Source organism: Chrysemys picta, chromosome 8, assembly GCF_011386835.1.
Source record: "Chrysemys picta bellii isolate R12L10 chromosome 8, ASM1138683v2, whole genome shotgun sequence".
Taxonomy (NCBI): Eukaryota; Metazoa; Chordata; order Testudines; family Emydidae; genus Chrysemys; species Chrysemys picta.
Window position 1 is genome coordinate 30,745,198 of NC_088798.1, and position 17,973 is coordinate 30,763,170.

The following is a 17,973-nucleotide window of genomic DNA, read 5'->3' on the forward strand; positions in this document are numbered from 1 at the left end:
CCTAAGCTTTAGATTCTGCTTTCATATTTTATTCGTACTAAAGTTGATCTTAAAACAGCTTTAAAATATGGTTTGGCAAAAGCCATATTCCTTTTTAAAAAAAAAAAAGTTTCCAAAATATTAGTGGGTTTAAGGTTGAAATTACACCATTGAATTTGTGTGAAGTTTGAAAATCAGAGCTGTTCTTGGATCAACAATGGTGATGCTGGTGATTTTGGTAGGGGGCATGCTCCACTTCATGTTGGTTTTGAACCAAGGTGTACAACTCCATATGCTGTTAGACCTTTGAAGAAGTGCAAATCCAAGATTCTGACCTCTTGTCAACAACTGTTTATTTGAATGACTAATTCTGAGAAAAACAACTGAAAGAATTTTCTTGAAACTTTGCAAACAAATTAATTTAGGGCTAAAAAGTCTGAAAAATCTCAGCCCAGATGTCATTGTTGTAAATATTCAAGGCTGTAAGCATCAAATGAAAAGACTATTCTATGAGAGGCATCCAGAAATCCATTCCAGTAAGAAGCTGAACTGAACCTGCACTCAAAAGCTATCCTGCTAACAGAACATGCTATCATACTGTTGATTTTGAACACTTAATATTGTAATAGGACTTTAACATATGCAAGGTGCACTATTTGAAAATTGTGGTGTTCAAGAGATACATGTTCTGCACTTTCCCACCCTTCTTTAGAGCTGAACTTGACTGACCTAATTTAGCATATTCAAACAGCAAAACCTCACTTGCTCAAGCATGGTTACAGCTTCCTGTTAATTCCATAATTTATTTATCCCAGGATGCATTTATATATCTACTATAATATATATACCGTTGGAATGCCTCAATTTGGATCGTACTTGCATATAAGTAAGCAAAGTAATGCAATATATTTGCTGAATGCACAGTTTTTAAAGAGGTTGAATTTGACCCAAAATATAAGTTTTGTAAAAGCAAGCTTTTTCAAAACTTAAGAACTGAAATTTTTCCATTTTTTTTTTTTTCAATTTCAGTGGAAACACAGGATTTTTAAACAAAAAAAAACTTTTTCTGCAATGTTTGCAATCTAAATAGTGCACCGTTATGCTAATACCTTGGAAAACTGAAAGTGAAACTGACTAAACAAAAATCAAACCAAATAGATTATTTTCATTATGCAAGCTGAGCCAAATGCAAAGAAACAATGACATAGTAAGTAAGTTTTTACTTTTTAAAATTAGCTTTTTTTATTTTTTTGGCAAGACCACTAATCTGGAAGCCGCTGCTCCTCCTTGCTTCCTTAGTTAGAAGTAGCTCTGCCTCTGTTACTAAGGTTTTGGCTCCATCTGCTGCCCCTGCATCCCACCTCCACTCACCAGACTCTACCATGTGAGTAGAGAGAGGGTTCTGCAAATAAAGACATTTGTGTTTTAAGTGTGGGGTTTTTACCTGTAAGCTTTCGAACATTCTGAACTTTATTTCAAGTTTGTTACCTTCAAATATTGCAAAGCCTTGATTGTAACAACATATGTGCTAAGTTTGAAGATAACTTGAAGATTGCTTGTGTTCCTGAGTACAAGCAACTGTTCAGGTGCTTTTACTGTTGAAAAGCATTTTTAACATTTAACCAACTCAAAATATGCCTAATGAATTTCCTGTAAGCTTTCCTTAGGGAAAATCTTTTCTAGGTTAAAGAATAAGTATGAAAACTTCAAGCAGAACAGTATCTGAAAATAAGAATTTAAAATGTGTCCTTTGTAGACTTGCTATAGTGATGGTATGATATATATCAGATTTTTTTTTTAAAAGGAGGGGGAGTATAGGTCTTGACTTTATAACCTACTCTGTTCCTTTGTGTATAGCTGCTTTTACTCCACTGATAGTTAAAAAGTACTAAATCATCACCTTATACAGATTGTGGGCACTAAGTTCACCTCTGTGCATTCTCTGCTATGATCTGTCCTGAAGTGATATAGGAAGACATTAGATCCAGGGTTTTCTTTATTTTCAACCTCAAACAATGATTGGAAATGGTTTTAAAAAAAAAGTCATTTGGCAAATTACATGTCCAGTGAAATAACAATAATTCAATATTTATCTGACAGAATTAAAACTAGTATTGTATAATAAAACTGTTCCACTTACAGTATACCGTTTTGTCTTCTATCAGACCCTGGATATGAAAGGAATACTTTGATATCTTAAGGTTGCTTTAAAAAAAATCACATCAGTTAAGGCATTAAATTGGCTCAATTTTTTTCCTCTCTCTTGCGTTTGCAGTAAAAAAAATTAATATTGACTGGATAGATTTGTCTGATTGCCAGAAGCTGAGAGTGGACAGCAGGATGGATCACTTGATGATTGCCTGTTCTGTTCATTCCCTCTGAAGCACCTGGCATTGACCACTTTCAGAAGGACAGGGTACTGAGCTAGATGGACCTTTTGGTCTGACCCACTGTGGCCAGTCTTATATTCTTACATAACTCCATGAAGACTTTCACTTTTAAAACATTATTTAAGACCACCTAGAAAAATGTCCACTTTATAAAACTTCTCATACATGTATTTTTGATTCAATTGAACTCAGATTAAACAAAGAGTATACGTATATTAGTGAAGCATATATTAGTTGGACATGGAGAGTAAAGCTCTAAGGCCTGGTCTACACTAGGTGTTTATGTCGAAGTTATCGCCGTTACATCGAATTAACCCTGCACCCGTCCACACCGCGAAGCTATTTAGTTCGACATAGAGGTCTCTTTAATTCGACTTCTGTACTCCTCCCCGACCAGGGGAGTAGCGCTAAATTTGACATGGCCATGTCGAATTAGGCTAGGTGTGGATGGAAATCGACGCTAATAGCTCCGGGAGCTATCCCACAGTGCACCACTCTGTTGACTCTCTGGACAGCAGTCCGAGCTCGGATGCTCTGACCAGCCACACAGGAAAAGCCCCGGGAAAATTTGAATTTGAATTCCTTTTTCTGTCTGGGCAGTTTGAATCTCATTTCCTGTCTGGACATCGTGGCGAGCTCAGCAGCACTGGCAACGATGCAGAGCTCTCCAGCAGTGATGGCTGTGCAATCTCAGAATAGAAAGAGGGCCCCAGCATGGACTGATCGGGAAGTCTTGGATCTGATCACTGTGTGGGGCGATGAGTCCGTGCTTTCCGAGCTGCGCTCCAAGAAACGGAATGCAAAGATCTACGAGAAGATCTCTAAAGACATGTCAGAGAGAGGATACAGCCGGGATGCAACGCAGTGCCGCATGAAAATCAAGGAGCTGAGACAAGGCTACCAGAAGACCAAAGAGGCAAACGGACGCTCCGGATCCCATCCCCAGACATCCCGTTTCTACGAGGCACTGCATTCCATCCTAGGTGCGGCCGCCACCACTACCCCACCACTGACCGTGGACTCTGAGGATGGGATATTGTCCACGGCCGGTTCCTCGGACATGTTGGCGGACGGGGAAGATGAGGAAGGAGATGAGGAGGACGAGGCAGTCGACAGCGCTTACAACGCTGATTTCCCCGACAGCCAGGATCTCTTCATCACCCTTACTGAGATCCCCTACCAACCGTCCCCAGCCGTTAACCCGGACACAGAATCTGGGGAAGGATCAGCCAGTAAGTGTTTTAAACATCTAAACATTTATTTTTAACAGAACAGGAATATTAACAATAACAACAATGGGTTCCTCATGATTAGTTTGCCCTAGGCGCTTAACGTTTCAGTCCTGGGCAGTGCAACTATTGAAAAAAAATCTAACAATGTCCGGTTTAGCATGATTGTTCTGCCCAAGCCGCTCTACTGTTTAGTCACTGCCAGTGCAGCTAGAGTAAAATGCGGTCTATATGTCCGGGGATAGAGCAGAAATCCTCCTGGGACATCTCGAGGAAGCTCTCCTGGAGGTAATTGGAAAGCCGTTGCATCAGGTTCCTGGGGAGAGCGGCCTTATTGGGTCCTCCGTAGTATGACACGTTGCCACGCCACGAGACAATCAAGTACTCAGGGATCATTGCTCTGCACAGCAGGGCGGCATACGGCCCTGGTCTTTGGAGGCTTTCCCGAAGCATTATTTCTTTCTCGCTGTCTGAGATCCTCATGAGGGTGATGTCACTCATGGTGACCTGCTTTGAATTAGGTAGGGGAATGTTACTGTTGGGACTGCTTGCCCGTTCCTTTACAGAACTGTAACCGCTGGTTTGCGGCCACACGGTGGAGGCGGGAGAGGGGCAGCCTACAGGGATCGTTCCCGGGGACAGCCGCGAGGGGGTGGGACAGGGGCAGAGTTCCTGCTTGCCGGATTGCTGGCAGCAGGGACTGACATTGCTTTCAATGTGAAATGAGGCCAGTGCTAATATTAAAGTTTTAAGCTGCCACAAGTCTACGGCTTACCATGTCTGCCTGCTACAGAAATTCCGGTGTCCTGCCTCGCTTCTCAAATCTGCTGTGCAAGACCCCAGGCACTGAATGCGAAGGCCGAGAATTCAACCTTGTGCTGAGTGCGCATGTGATAGGTGCTGTGCATGGTCTTGTTCACAGAGAAAGACTATGTTCTTTGTTCACAACTACATTTATCTTTCTGAGGAATTCACTCCCTTTTTCCCATTCCCACAGCCACATCTGCGACTGTCTCACAACTTAGCCTGGCATCACACTCCCAGAGGCTAGCGCAGATTAGGCGTAGGAAGAAGAGGACACGGGAGGACATGTTCTCGGAGCTTATGGCCTGCTCCCGAGCCCAGGCAGCACAGCAGACCCAGTGGCGGGAGAACTTGTCCCAAATGCACCAAGCAAACATGGATCGGGAGGAGAGGTGGCGGCAGGAAGACCAGCAGGCGACTCAAACGCTGCTTGGACTACTGAGGGAGCAAACGGACACGCTCCGGCGCCTTGTGGATGTTCTGCAGGAACGGAGGCAGGAGGACAGAGCCCCGCTGCAGTCTATCTGTAACCGCCCTCCCCCGCCACCAAGTCCCATACCCCCCTCACCGAAAGTGCAAAGAAGGAGGGGCGGCAGAGTCCGTGCTAACTCTCACTCCACCCCTGCAGAGAGCTCTAGTAGTAGAAGGCTCTCATTCCCCAAAATTTGACAAGTTCTTTCCTTCCTGCCTCACACAAGCCCCCGTCCAAGTTTCACCTCCCAGTTCCATGTGTAGTTGCTAATAAAAAATACGTTTCTGTTAATTACTGTTTCCATCATGTTCTCTTGGAGGAGGGGGGGAGGGGGTTGGTAATTGGACAGGACAGTCACCTTTGGCAGGGTACATAGGCGGGGGCAGGTCCAACAGCAGGGCACATACACAGTGCAGTGACTAGTTACCCTGGTCAGTCTGGGAGGTGGTTTTCATGTTCTGTGGTGGGGGGTGGGTTGCTCTGTGACTTTGTGGCGGGGGAGGGCAGTTACAGATCTTAAGCGGCGGTCCTTATTCTGGATCACAGAGCCACGCAGCAGGGGATCTGTAACCGTCCTCCCCCTGCCACAAAGTCACATCGCCCCCCCATACACACAGTCCCGATCAGGAGGGGTGACAGGCTCCGTTGAAACAACCAGTCCACCACAGCGGAGCCTGTCAATCCTGGAGTTTAGAAGTTTCATTTGCGTCAGTACACTACACCCGCTCCCCACCACAGTCTGCGTCCCAGTTTTAAAACATTCCCACAAAAGCAGTAATAAAGACAACGGTGTTCATTAACAAAGTAGAAGTGATTTTATTTCTAAACGTGTGTTGGAAGGGGGTGAAGGGGGTATGTAACTGGAGAGGATAGTCAACATTAACTGGGTAAAGAAACGGGGGCAGGTTCAGCTTCTCTGTACACTAACTTAAAAGTCACAGGTTACCCTGCTCAGTCAGGAACCTAGCTTTCAAAGCCTCCCGGATGCACAGCGCGTCCCGCTGGTCTCTTCTAATCGCCCGGCTGTCTGGCTGGGTGTAATCAGAAGCCAGGCTATTTGCCTCAACCTCCCACCCCGCCATAAAGGTCTCCCCCTTGCTCTCACAGAGATTGTGGAGCACACAGCAAGCTGCTATAACAATGGGGATATTGGTTTCGCTGAGATCACAGCGAGTCAGTAAGCTTCTCCATCTCCCCTTGAGACGGCCAAAAGCACACTCCACCACCATTCTGCACTTGCTCAGCCGGTAGTTGAAGAGTTCTTTTTCACTGTCCAGGGCGCCAGTATAGGGCTTCATGAGCCAGGGCATTAGTGGGTAGGCTGGGTCCCCGAGGATGACTATAGGCATCTCCACATCCCCAACAGTTATTTTGTGGTCCAGGAAGTAAATACCTTGCTGCAGCCGTCTAAACAGACCAGAGTTCCTGAAAACACGAGCGTCATGAACCTTGCCCGGCCATCCGACGTAGATGTTCGTAAAACGTCCCCTGTGGTCCACCAGTGCTTGCAGCACCATGGAAAAGTATCCCTTTCTGTTAATGTACTGGCTGGCCTGGTGGTCCGGTGCCAGGATAGGGATGTGAGTTCCATCTATGGCCCCACCGCAGTTTGGGAATCCCATCACTGCGAAGCCATCTATGATCGCCTCCATGTTTCCCAAGGTCACTACCTTTGACAGCAGTACATCAATGATTGCCTTGGCTACTTGCATCACAACAACCCCCACGGTAGATTTGCCTACGCCAAAGTGGTTCGCGACTGACCGGTAGCTGTCTGGCGTTGCAAGCTTCCAGAGGGCTATGGCCACTCGCTTCTGGACAGTCAGGGCTGCTCGCATCCGGGTGTCATTGCGCTTCAGGGCAGGGGACAGCAACTCACAAAGTTCAAGGAAAGTTACCTTCCGCATGCGAAAGTTTCGCAGCCACTGGGATTCATCCCAGACCTGCAGCACTATGCGGTCCCACCAGTCCGTGCTTGTTTCCCGGGCCCAGAATCGCCGTTCCACGGCATCAACATGACCCATTGCCACCGTGATGTCCCCGGCGCTGGGTCCCGTGCTTTCTGAGAGGTCTGTGCTACTCTCAGACTTCAGGCCCTCACCGCGGTGCCGTAGCCTCCTCGCCTGACTTATCTGCATCTGCCTCAGGGAAAGGTGGATGATAAGCTGCGAGGCGTTGAGAACGGCCACAACTGCAGCGATGGTCGCAGCGGGCTCCATGCTCGCAGTGCTGTGGCGTCCGCACTGTCACTGACTAGAAAAGTGCGCGAACTGATTTCCCGCTGGCGCTTTCAGGGAGGGAGGGCAGTAGTGATGGACGGATGACGACAGTTACCCAAAAGCACCCTCGACACATTTTTTTTACCCAGAAGGCATTGGCGGCTCCACCCAGAATTCCAATGGGCAGCGGGGACTGCGGGAACTGTGGGATAGCTGCCCACAGTGCACCGCTTCCAATGTCGACGCTTTCCCCGTTACTGTGGACTCACAAAGTCGAATTACTGTCCTTAGTGTGGACACACACGTTCGACTTTGCAATATCGATTCCAAAAATTCGATTTAAGTAAAATCGAACTACTCTCTTAGTGTAGACATACCCTAAGATAGACTTGGGATAACAATAAATCTTCCTTACAACTGAAGAGTCTAAAGTTCATTGAAAACTCCCTGCCCTAATGTTTTGTGGAGGTGTAAATTCTGTTAGCAGTGCAGACTCAGCACAGCCAAGAGTGAATGGACTGAATTCTATTCTATTATATGTGTGGGTTGTTTACTTCTAATTCCCTTATGCAAAGCTATTGAAGGTAGTGAGGTTACAGTGTCATTGGAGTCATAATTTGACCTGCAGAACTTTTAACTGGTGGAGATGTCTGAGATAAAGAGAACTAACTCTGATTTCAGGATAAGTTTACTGGACTGGAAGTTAATTAAAAAATAAAAACACCATTTTAGGTGTAATTTGTAATCTGAACACATCTGGTGTGCATTTATTAAGTACCAATAAGCCAAAAACCCACAATGCCACTTCTATGGAATCTCTTTTCAGAATAGAATGCACTTTAAATAACTTCCTTCAGAGATTAGAGCTATTATCATTAGTTTCAATTTAAACCTTCCTAATGCGTTACTTAATAATTCTCTGTTCATGTACTTCAGGCTCTTGTTTTCAATCTTTTATCATGTCACTTTAGCTAACATAAATGTATTTTGATTTTAGATATTACTGGTTTTGCCATACACGTTTGAGTTGTCCCACAAGCACCCTATTCTACCCAGATAAAATTTTGTCACCAAGCTTTAATTTCTTTCACTGTTTGTAATAATTCAGATTATAATGCTGCCCATGCAACCTTTTCAAAGTGTTTTGAGGAAACTTTACTTAACAAAAGGATGACAATTTTACTTGCATCAGATATGAAATTCAGAGTATCCATCACCATAATCATTTACTATATATCTCTGAATCCCATCTGAAATGTGTCATTGTACATATGATTTTAGATAACTTCCAAAGAGCCACTAATTTAAGCATTAACAGTACTATAGCATCTTCTGCATGTTTCTTTCAGCAAGACAGTTTAGCTGCTTATTTGATATGATTTTTCTTGATACAATCCAAAATCAAAAACTTACATTTAGAAAACCAGTTAAGATTGCTAAGAGTTAAGTTTTTCTCTTATCAATCACGTTCCTTAAAAATTGTTAAGTAAATAAGCAACTAGTTAAGGATGATATAACTTTACCCGGCCTACATCTGTATAATGAGCTTCTAAGCTTGTCACTCTGAAGCCTAGAATGTTTGTTGAGTCGAAAGCAATAGAAATATCCACAATCATGTTCAAAATATTACCGGGTTTAGTCATCACTGGATTTCACAGTCTGTTACCACCCAACTTAAGTTCTCAGCCATATTTGGCTTTTCTTACACACATGACTTTACAAATTACCCCCATGTGACAGCACAGGCTTTCTAGTAATAATAATTCTTACCAAGTTCCAAATGCGTATTCATTACAGTACAGCCTTAACTCTAACCCAAAATAAATACTGCTCTTTTATCAGTAAACTCACAGAAAGCACAAACCCTTCTAAAAGACGCCTATAATTACGTACATGTTGACCAGCCTCAAATGTAGGTCCACGTGTATGTCTAATGTAATTATAAGCTGATTATGTTCTATGCTTTTCTTATTAAACAACATACAAAATATTATTATCAAGGAACAACAATGTGAACTTTTTGATAAAATAGTGCCATTGTTTTGGTAAACAAATGTAATCTAATTCCAAACTAAAATTATTGAGGGACAGAAATAACCATTATAATGGAAGCTGGTTATATCCTTAATTAGTCTCAATGTACCTTACAACCATCACCATTATGCGTATGCAGATGCAGTTCATCATTATCCATTTTCCAAAATAGAAAAGAGTTTTGCATGGCAGTTCCTCTTACTGATATCCCATCATGGTTTAAGGGAATTCTAATAGAGGTTCAGCTAGTATAGAGGACTTACAGTGTACAGTAATTTGAGTGGCATTCTTATTTTGCTACATGGACAGGGAAGAACTATTATCTTTCTGTTGAACATCCCAGAGTAAAATGAATACCTTGGCTATGAGAACAGAATCTCTTAAGTACAAAAGTTTCTATGTTAGAATTTCTGTTGATATAGCTGTCAAGATGTAGGTGGAGGAGAGAATGGGATGTGGATGTCTTCATTTTGTTTTATTTAGGAAATTATTTAGCTGTTTTTAGCTTTAACTACAAAGTGACCTGTGGTGATGGAGAAATCTTATCGGCTGATAAATTCCAACTCATATTTGGCATATGTCTGCACAGGTCGGGAAATGTGCCCAGGACAGGTCAATGCTTAGATATGTTGATTGATGCTGTATAAATACTTAGAGTGGATAAATAGCACTCATGAAAGAGGAAAAAAGAAAATGATCTTTTTCCTCTGTCATTTCAAGCATAAATCTTTCTCTCTGGCAACTTTTAAGATGCTAACCGCCTCACTCTGAGCTGGGCAGATTCTTAAATTGTTTTGTGACTCAGGTTAAAACGTGTTTATCTTTCAGAAAAGCATCATTTCAGTGAGATGCCACATTGTTATCAGTGCTGAATTGTGAACACCTTAAAGTTCTGCACTATGGAAAATGCTCAAATATATTTTACTGAAGTATGGGCAAAGCTTTATTTGGAAATGCATGATTTTGCCAAACTGAAGCAATTTCAAGCAATCTGCTTATAAGTGTCTGCATCTTGGGTTGGATTCCTAACAAAAGTTACAAGAGCAGTAGAGTCCTAAATCTTACTGGGTCTATAGTCAGTTAAAATTAAACAAATGCAAGTCTTATATTTTTTTAAAATCTTTTCCCCCAATTTATTTTCACTTTATAGGTTTGATGAACTTATCAAAACAGTAATGTTTTTAATTGCACAGAACACAAGAAATATTGTAAAAAGCCGTCTTCAAACTATAATATACTTCCACAGAATAAAAACAGTACTGTACTCTAAACATGTATCCTATACCTGGCTTGGAGAAATCATAAATACTTGAGTTTCTGACTACTGTATGGATAGCATGTTTTTAATACTAATTTCCCTCCAATGTTAATAGAACTTTTATTGTAACTGGCATTATAAGCTTGAAACACTATGCTTCACTGCAGGTATCCATGTGTGCAGAATGATGTCGTGTGTCTAGTTTTGTTTTCTTCAAAGTGAAGTTGGATGTAGTAACTTACTTTCATGTCTACCCTAACTTGGAGCCATAGTATTTTAAGTTCTTCTTCGAGTGCTTGTTCACATCGATTCCAATCAGGTGTGCGCGCACTGCGTGCACGGTCATTGGAAATTTTTCCCTGAGCAGCTCCCGTCGGGTCAGCTGGGGAGCCTCCTGGAGTGGCGCCTTCATGGCGCTCAATATATGACCCACCCGACCCCCCTTCAGTTCCTTCTTACCGTCCGTGGTGACATTGGAACTGCGTTTCACTTGTTTGCAAGTATTCCCTTAGCCTAATACCTAGTTCTACCCAGTTTCTTGTTTTAGTACAGGGGTTCTCAGGCTTTTGTACTGGTGACCCTTTTCACACAGCAAGCCTCTGAGTGTGACCCCCCCCTTATACATTAAAAACATGTTTTTATATATTTAACACCATTATAAATGCTGGAGGCAAATTGGGGTTTGGGGTGGAGGCGGACCGCTCACGACCCCCCCCATGTAATAACCTCGCAACCCCCTGATGGGTCCCGACCCCCAGTTTGAGAACCCTGTTTTAGTAGTTAGTGTATTATTGTTTCTAGTTAATATAGAAATTGGTGCATGGGATCATTTCTCTCCCCTCATCCCGCCTTGGGCTTCGGGGCATGCCTCAGGTCCAAGGGTTTGTCTTGCAGCATATGCCGAAAGCCTATGCTTAATAGTGATCCCCACAACTTGTGCCTGAGGTGTCTAGAAGAGGCGCATCAGTCTGAGCGCTGCAAGATTTGTAAGGCTTTCAAGCCTAGAACTAGAAAGGAGCATGACTTCTGTTTAAAACAGTTACTGTTGGAAGCTGCACTCCATCCAACAATCCATGAAACAGTGCCAAGGAAGGACTCTGGTGCGAGAGCCCCTCGGCACCGAAGATCCCTGGCACCACAGCAAGAAGCAGTGCCCTGGCACTGTTCCACGTCTCCAGTGCCCCACAAGTGCCATAAGAAGGTGGACGGAGGGCGCTCTCTTCAGAGAACTGTGACACCATCAGGGGAGGCTTTGCTGCTCCAGAGGAAAGACTCAGCTCCCAAGCACCAAGAGCTTGTGCCGTTGATTCCAGCACCCCAGACAGCACTGTTGAGCCCAGCACTTAGTGACTATCCAGCGGGGCAGTGCCTGGCGGAGGTGTTGGAGCCCCCCTCCACTCTGGACACTTTTGAAGCTGCTAAGGAGCTCACTGAAATAACTGCGCCTCAGCCACCGGCTGTTAAAGAGAAGCCTCCAGCACCGCCTAGACGGGTACCATCTAGAGACAAGGCCGCGATGATGAGGCTCTCTTCATCACCGGACTGGCACTGTTCCCGGCACCATTCCAGATCCCCATCGCCGCAACACGCACTGGCCTCGGTACAAGATCGCATGGCACTGGGAGCACGACGAGATATATCTCCGGCACTGAGGAGTCGGCACTGATCTAGAACACCCTCACAGGGCCAGCACCGACACATGGTCCCGAAGCATAGCCGTCGTTCCCTGGCACCAGTCTCTGTCGCGGGATAGCCAGCACCGACCTTCAACGCGATCGTCACAGCACCGTTCCCTGACCTCCTCTTCACGGCACTGACTGCCAGTGCAGGGATTGTCGGCACCGCCGTGGTCATAGCCCTCGGGGTCTTCAGACTTGGAGGCCAACTCAAGGCACAGTAGACATAGGTCCACTAAGCACCAAAGAGACGTATAAGTGGCCTGGCAGCCGCAGTGGCCTTCCCCCCCCAACCCCCTCCCCACACACACAAAATGGCCCTTCTGGACCCCCTGGGCTTACCATCAGGCCCAGGGTACCCCTTCGATGGCTTCTAGGGTAGTGGCCTCAGGACGTCACCCTTCCCGGTCACCGATGGATAGACTTACCCCTCGAGTTATGGAAGCGAACCTCTCCAGACCACCCCCTCATACTACAGGGGAGTCAGCGGAACTGGCTCCAGAACCAGCCATAGCCCAGGACGCATCCAACCAGGTTGGACCAATGGAGAAGTCTAACAGAACCCAGGAACAACCTGGGCAGCTAGAGAGCCGTGAGGACCCCTGTGCTCCCACGTGCTTCCTCATCATCCTCGCCTGATGAAGCAGTGACAGGAGCATCAGCTTTAGGTCCTCCACCCATTGACCACAGGGCACACCAGGACCTGCTCTGCCGCATTGCCCATAACATGACCCTAGAGGTGGAGGAAGTAACCGAATCAGAGGACACAATGGTGGACATTCTCACCCCAGAGGGGTCCTTCCAGAGTGGTGTTACCTATAATAATAATAAAATAATAATAAGACCCTGTGGCAGACTCCATTCTGCCCACTGCCAGGGGAGTGGAAAGGAAGTAGTTTGTCGCCTCCAAAGGATATGAGTTTTTTATTCTCCCACCCACACCATTGCTCCCTGGTAGTCTCAGCAGTGAATGAAAAGGTGTGCCAAGGGCAACAGGTGCCGCACCCAAGGCTAAGGAGGCCAAATGTACAGACCTCTTTGGCAGGTAAGTATATGCCGCAGGGGGCCTACAGCTGAGGATAGCCAACCAGCAGGCTATCCTCAGCATGTAACTTTAACTCTTGGGACTCTGTGTCCAAATACAAAGAGTTGCTCCCTGCAGAGTCAAAGACGTAGTTCTCAGCTCTGGTCGAGGAGGGGAAGTCGGTGGCCAGGGCATCCCTACAGGCCCCCCTTGACTCGGCAGTCTCTGTGGCACGTACCATCTCCAGTGGAGTGGTCATGAGGAGGACCGCATGGCTCCAAGCTTCCACTCTTCCCCTGGAAGTTCAACAGACCCTGACCTTCCCTTTGAGGGCGCAGGACTGTTTTCAGAGCAGACAGACTCAAGGCTCCATAGCCTCAATGGTGAAATCTCTGGGGATGAACTCGCCTGCTACCCAAAGAAAGCCTTTCAAGCCTCAACCCCAGCAGCAGCAGAGACAATATCAGCCTCGCCCAACGTAGGTCACATACCGCTGTAGGGAACAATAGGCATAGACCTTCTAACCCGCCTTCAGGCTAGGGGCAGGGCCCGACCAAGCCACCATCGGGACCCAAACAAGGGTTTTGAAGGGACGCCCAAGGACAACATACCCGCCACTATCCTGAGTCCTTACCTTTCTGAACTGTCTATCCCACTTCTACCGTGTGTGGTCCCATATAACATCGGACCGCTGGGGTCTTCGCCTGGTAGAAGTGGGATATTCTCTCCAATTCTGCTCCTCCCCTCCCTCCCACCCCCTTCCCCATCCCTCTTCAGGGACCCTTCTCATGAGCAAGTCCTTATCCAGGAGGTGCAATCGCTCCTCACCATAGGGGCAGCGGAGGAGGTTCCTCAGGAGCTATGGGGCAAGGGATTCTACTCCCGCTATTTCCTAATCCCCAAGGCAAAGGAGGGATCTCAGACCCATTTTAGATCTGCGAGGGCTCAGTCAGTTCATGGTAAAGTTGAAGTTCCGCATGGTCTCCCTGAGCACCATTATCCCTTCCCTGGATCCAGGGGACTGGTACGCTGCCCTCGACATGAAAGACGCACTTCCATATAGCCGTTTGGCTGGCCCACAGACGTTTCCTGAGGTTTGTTGTCGACCACAAACACTATCAGTTCACGGTGCATCGAAGGTTCCCCCCCCCCCCCCCCGGGTGTTCACCAAGTGCATTTTGGTAGTTGCGGCCTTTCTCCGCAAGAGAGAGGTTTATCCCTACCTCGACGACTGGCTGCTCCGGGGGCGCTCCAGGGAGCAAGTGGAGTCCCAAGTCCAGTTAGTCAGAGAGACCTTCCAGAGACTAGGACTCCTCCTCAGTGTGGACAAGTCGATGCTGTCACCGACCCAACAAATAGAATTCATTGGGGCGGTGCTGGACTTGGTTCAGGGAAGAGCGATACTGCCAGAGTCCAGATATCAAGCACTGACAGGCATCATTCAGATTATCAAGCAATACCCCATCACAATCATGAGGACATGCCTCAGTCTCCTTGGACACATGGTGGCATGCACCTGTTTGGGCAGGCATGCCAGGCTGAGGCTCAGACCACTCCAGGCATGGCTCACCTCAGCTTATCTCGAGACAGTTCGGACTTGGTAGTAACAGTGCTAGAGCAAGTCTTAAATATCCTATGCTGGTGGCTGGACCCTCGCATGGTCTGCGAAGCAATCCCATTCAGCATCCCTCAACCGTCCATGATCTTAGTAACGGGAGCGTCAGACCTGGGTTGGGGGGCCCACGTGGGAGATCTACAGACATAGGGCCGGTGGTTGCAGTCCTAGATCCTGCTCCACATCAATATAAAGGAGCTCAGAGTGGTAAGACTAGCTTGCCTGACCTTGCGGACCCGATTACAAGGTCAGTGTGTGGCGGTGCTGACCGATAACACCGCGGCCATGTTTTACATGAACAAACAGGGCAGAGCCCACTTTTCCCCTCTCTGTTGGGAGGCTCTCCAGCTGTGGGATTTTTGTACAGGACGCCTCCAGGTGAATGGAGTGGACTATCTCCCTGGAGTACGGAACGAGCTTGCGGACCACCTCAACAGGTCGTTCCGCGACCACAAGTGGTCCATCCGTCCAGACGTCATACATTCCATCTTCCAAAGGTGGGTTTTTCCCCGGGTAGACCTATTCGCCACCAGGAGCAACAGGAAGTGTCCACTGTTTTGCTCTTTCCAAAAGCACAGTCCTGGCTCTTATCTCGGACGCGTTCATGCTACCGTGGAGAGACCATCAAATGTATGCCTTCCTGCCGATACCACTCGTCCACAAGGTACTGCTCAAGTTCCACAGAGACAAGGCGGAGGCAATTCTGCTGGCCCTTGTGTGGCCATACCAGCATTGGTACACCACGCTTCTGGAGCTGTCAGTGGACACCCCGATCGCTCTACCGCTCCACCCATGGTTAAACTCAATGGAGCTCCAATGCACGTTGAGAGAGGTGCTGCTTTGTAGCAGGAAACCTTCCACCAGGGCCACTTGCCTAGCTAAGTGGAAAAGGTTCTCGTGCTGGTGTGAGCAGAGTCGCATACCTCCACTTCAAGACTCGGTACCGTTCATCCTGAAGTAGTTACTGCATCGGAAGCAGCAAGGTTTGGCAGGATCATCCATCAGAGTACACCTCACGGCCGTCTCGGCATTCCATCCGGGAGAGTTGGGGCGCTCGGTATTCGCCAACCGTATGGTGGGCTGTTTCCTGAAAGGTATGGAAAGACCATATTCACAGTCCCGACCACCGGTACCTGCTTGGGATCTCAATCTGGTCCTCACTAGGTTAATGGAGGGGCCCCATTCGAACCACTGGCTACATGCTCCCTTCTGCACCTCTCGTGGAAGGTGGCATTCCTGGTTGCCATCACATCAGCCAGGAGGGTGTCAGACTTAAAAGCATTAACCTCCAACCCCTCTCCCCGCCCCCCAGTCTTCCATAAGGACAAAGTACAGCTCAGGCCGCACCCGGCCTTCCTGCGCAAGGTGGTATCCCAATTCCATATTGGCCAAGACATTTTTGTATCAATCTTCTATCCCAAGCCACATGCTACTGCACAGGAGCAGAGGCTTCACTCACTAGGTGTGCGTAGAGCGCTAGCATTCTACACTGAGCGCACGAAGCCTTTCAGGAAGTCGAACCAACTGTTTGTAGCAGTGGCAGACCAGATGAAGGGGCTTCCGGTCTCCTCACAACACGTTTCTTCCTGGATCACGGACAGCATCCGTACCTGCTACGACCTTGCTAAGGTCCCAACCCCATCTGTTACGGCCCACTCAACACGAGCTCAAGCCTCGGACGCCGCTTTCCTGACCCAGGTGCCCATTCCAGGAGATCTGCAGAGCGGCAACCTGGTCTTCGGTGCACACGTTTACCACCCACTATGCCCTCACCCAGCATGCTAGAGACAATGCAGCTCTCGGTAGAGCGGTGCTCCAGTCAGTGGTTCCTTAACTCCAGCCCCTTCCCCCGGGGGAGAGCTTGGGAGGACACCTGATTGGGAATCAACATGAACAAGCACTCGAAGAAGAAAAGACGGTTATTCACCTTCTTGTAACTGTTGTTCTTCGAAATGTGTTGTTCACGTCCATTTCAATACCTGCCCTCCTTCCCCTCTGTCGGAGTAGCCGGCAAGAAGGAACTGAAGCGGGGTCGGGTCGGCAAGGTCATATATTGAGCACCATGAAGGCGCCACTCCAAGGGGCTCCCTAGCTGACCCGGCGGAAGCTGCTAAGGGAAAAAGTTTCTGACGACTGTGCACGCAGCGCGCACACACCTGATTGGAATGGAAGTGAACAACACATCTCGAAGAATAACAGTTACACAAAGGTAAGTAACCGTCTTTTATAGACTCAGATTTGAAAAGAGATACCAGTAATTTGTTGGTAGGCTCAATAGTCTACCACTATTTTACCATATCTTTTATAAAAACAAAAAATTCACTGTATTATACAGTTATGATCCAATCCCCACTCCATTTTGCAGTAATGTTATTTCAGCATTTGGGACCATTGTTATGATTTTTTTTAATAAGGAAAAACTGTAATATTAATATATAGTCTTGCTTTTCCGCAGAGGACTTAAAGTAGTCCGTTAATTTCAATCACAAAATGTTAAGACCAATAGATTCTCTTTATACGGTATTTTGAAAACAAAGCTTGAAAAAAAATTTTTTTTGTTCTTTTCCCCACATCTTGTATTCCTCTATCCCCAGCACATTTAACAACTAGCCATGGTAAGATGTTTGATATGTAAGGCTGTGGTTTATAGCTCACTTTGCAACTTTGTCTTTGTTCCAGACCTTTGATGAATGTGTAGCAGCTGGAGGCTCAGACTGTGCTCCAGAGAAACTTTGGCTTCAAATTCCATTCTTCTGTGGCCACAGCTCAGAATGCTGGTAGGGAGATAAAATTGGCTTAAGCTGATAATCAAGTATATTATCACTATAATCTATATTTAATAAGTGAATGTGTGCTGGAGGGTTAGATGTTGAGAAAGAATGAGAGCATCTGGAGTATACCAGCATGTAATTCACTGATGTGTACTTTGTGAGTTTACCTTCCAAAGGTATTTGACTTTAAAAGATTCGTGCAACTGTTTTCCAAGGAATAAGTTTAAAAGACATTTGTTTTGTAATAGACGTTATAGAAGTGTGCAAACAATTCTATAACTAAAAATCAGCATTTCCATTATAGACTGCAGTATTACGGATTCAATAGCCACAATTTCTTGTTGAATCAGGCTAAATCTTAGTGTACATGTTTGTCTGAACTAAGTGTTCTCCTGTTCAAGCTATTTGAGTTTTATACAGAGGGAAAATGATGATATAAGTAGCTTGGTTTGAGGTGCTGTTTTGCTAAGCTGTTTGCCAAACTCTCAATAATAAATGCAGC

General features: G+C 46.2%; 2 protein-coding genes across 4 annotated transcripts in view; both read left to right on the forward strand.

The window, feature by feature from the left end:
- HS2ST1 (heparan sulfate 2-O-sulfotransferase 1) overlaps positions 1-17,973 on the forward strand; it is a 169,865-nt gene that overhangs the window by 133,780 nt on the left and 18,112 nt on the right. For all 3 annotated transcript variants that reach the window (XM_005298096.3, XM_005298095.4, XM_042840532.2), the window contains one exon: positions 17,380-17,477. In XM_005298096.3, coding sequence (XP_005298153.1) covers positions 17,380-17,477 — 98 coding nt within the window. The remainder of the gene's footprint in view (positions 1-17,379; positions 17,478-17,973) is intronic.
- LOC135973005 (uncharacterized) lies at positions 3-17,478 on the forward strand. Its single transcript, XM_065554189.1, has 2 exons — positions 3-3,601; positions 4,596-17,478. The coding sequence occupies exons 1-2, from the start codon at positions 3,025-3,027 to the stop codon at positions 5,069-5,071; spliced, it is 1,053 nt and encodes a 350-aa protein (XP_065410261.1). The 5' UTR covers positions 3-3,024; the 3' UTR covers positions 5,072-17,478.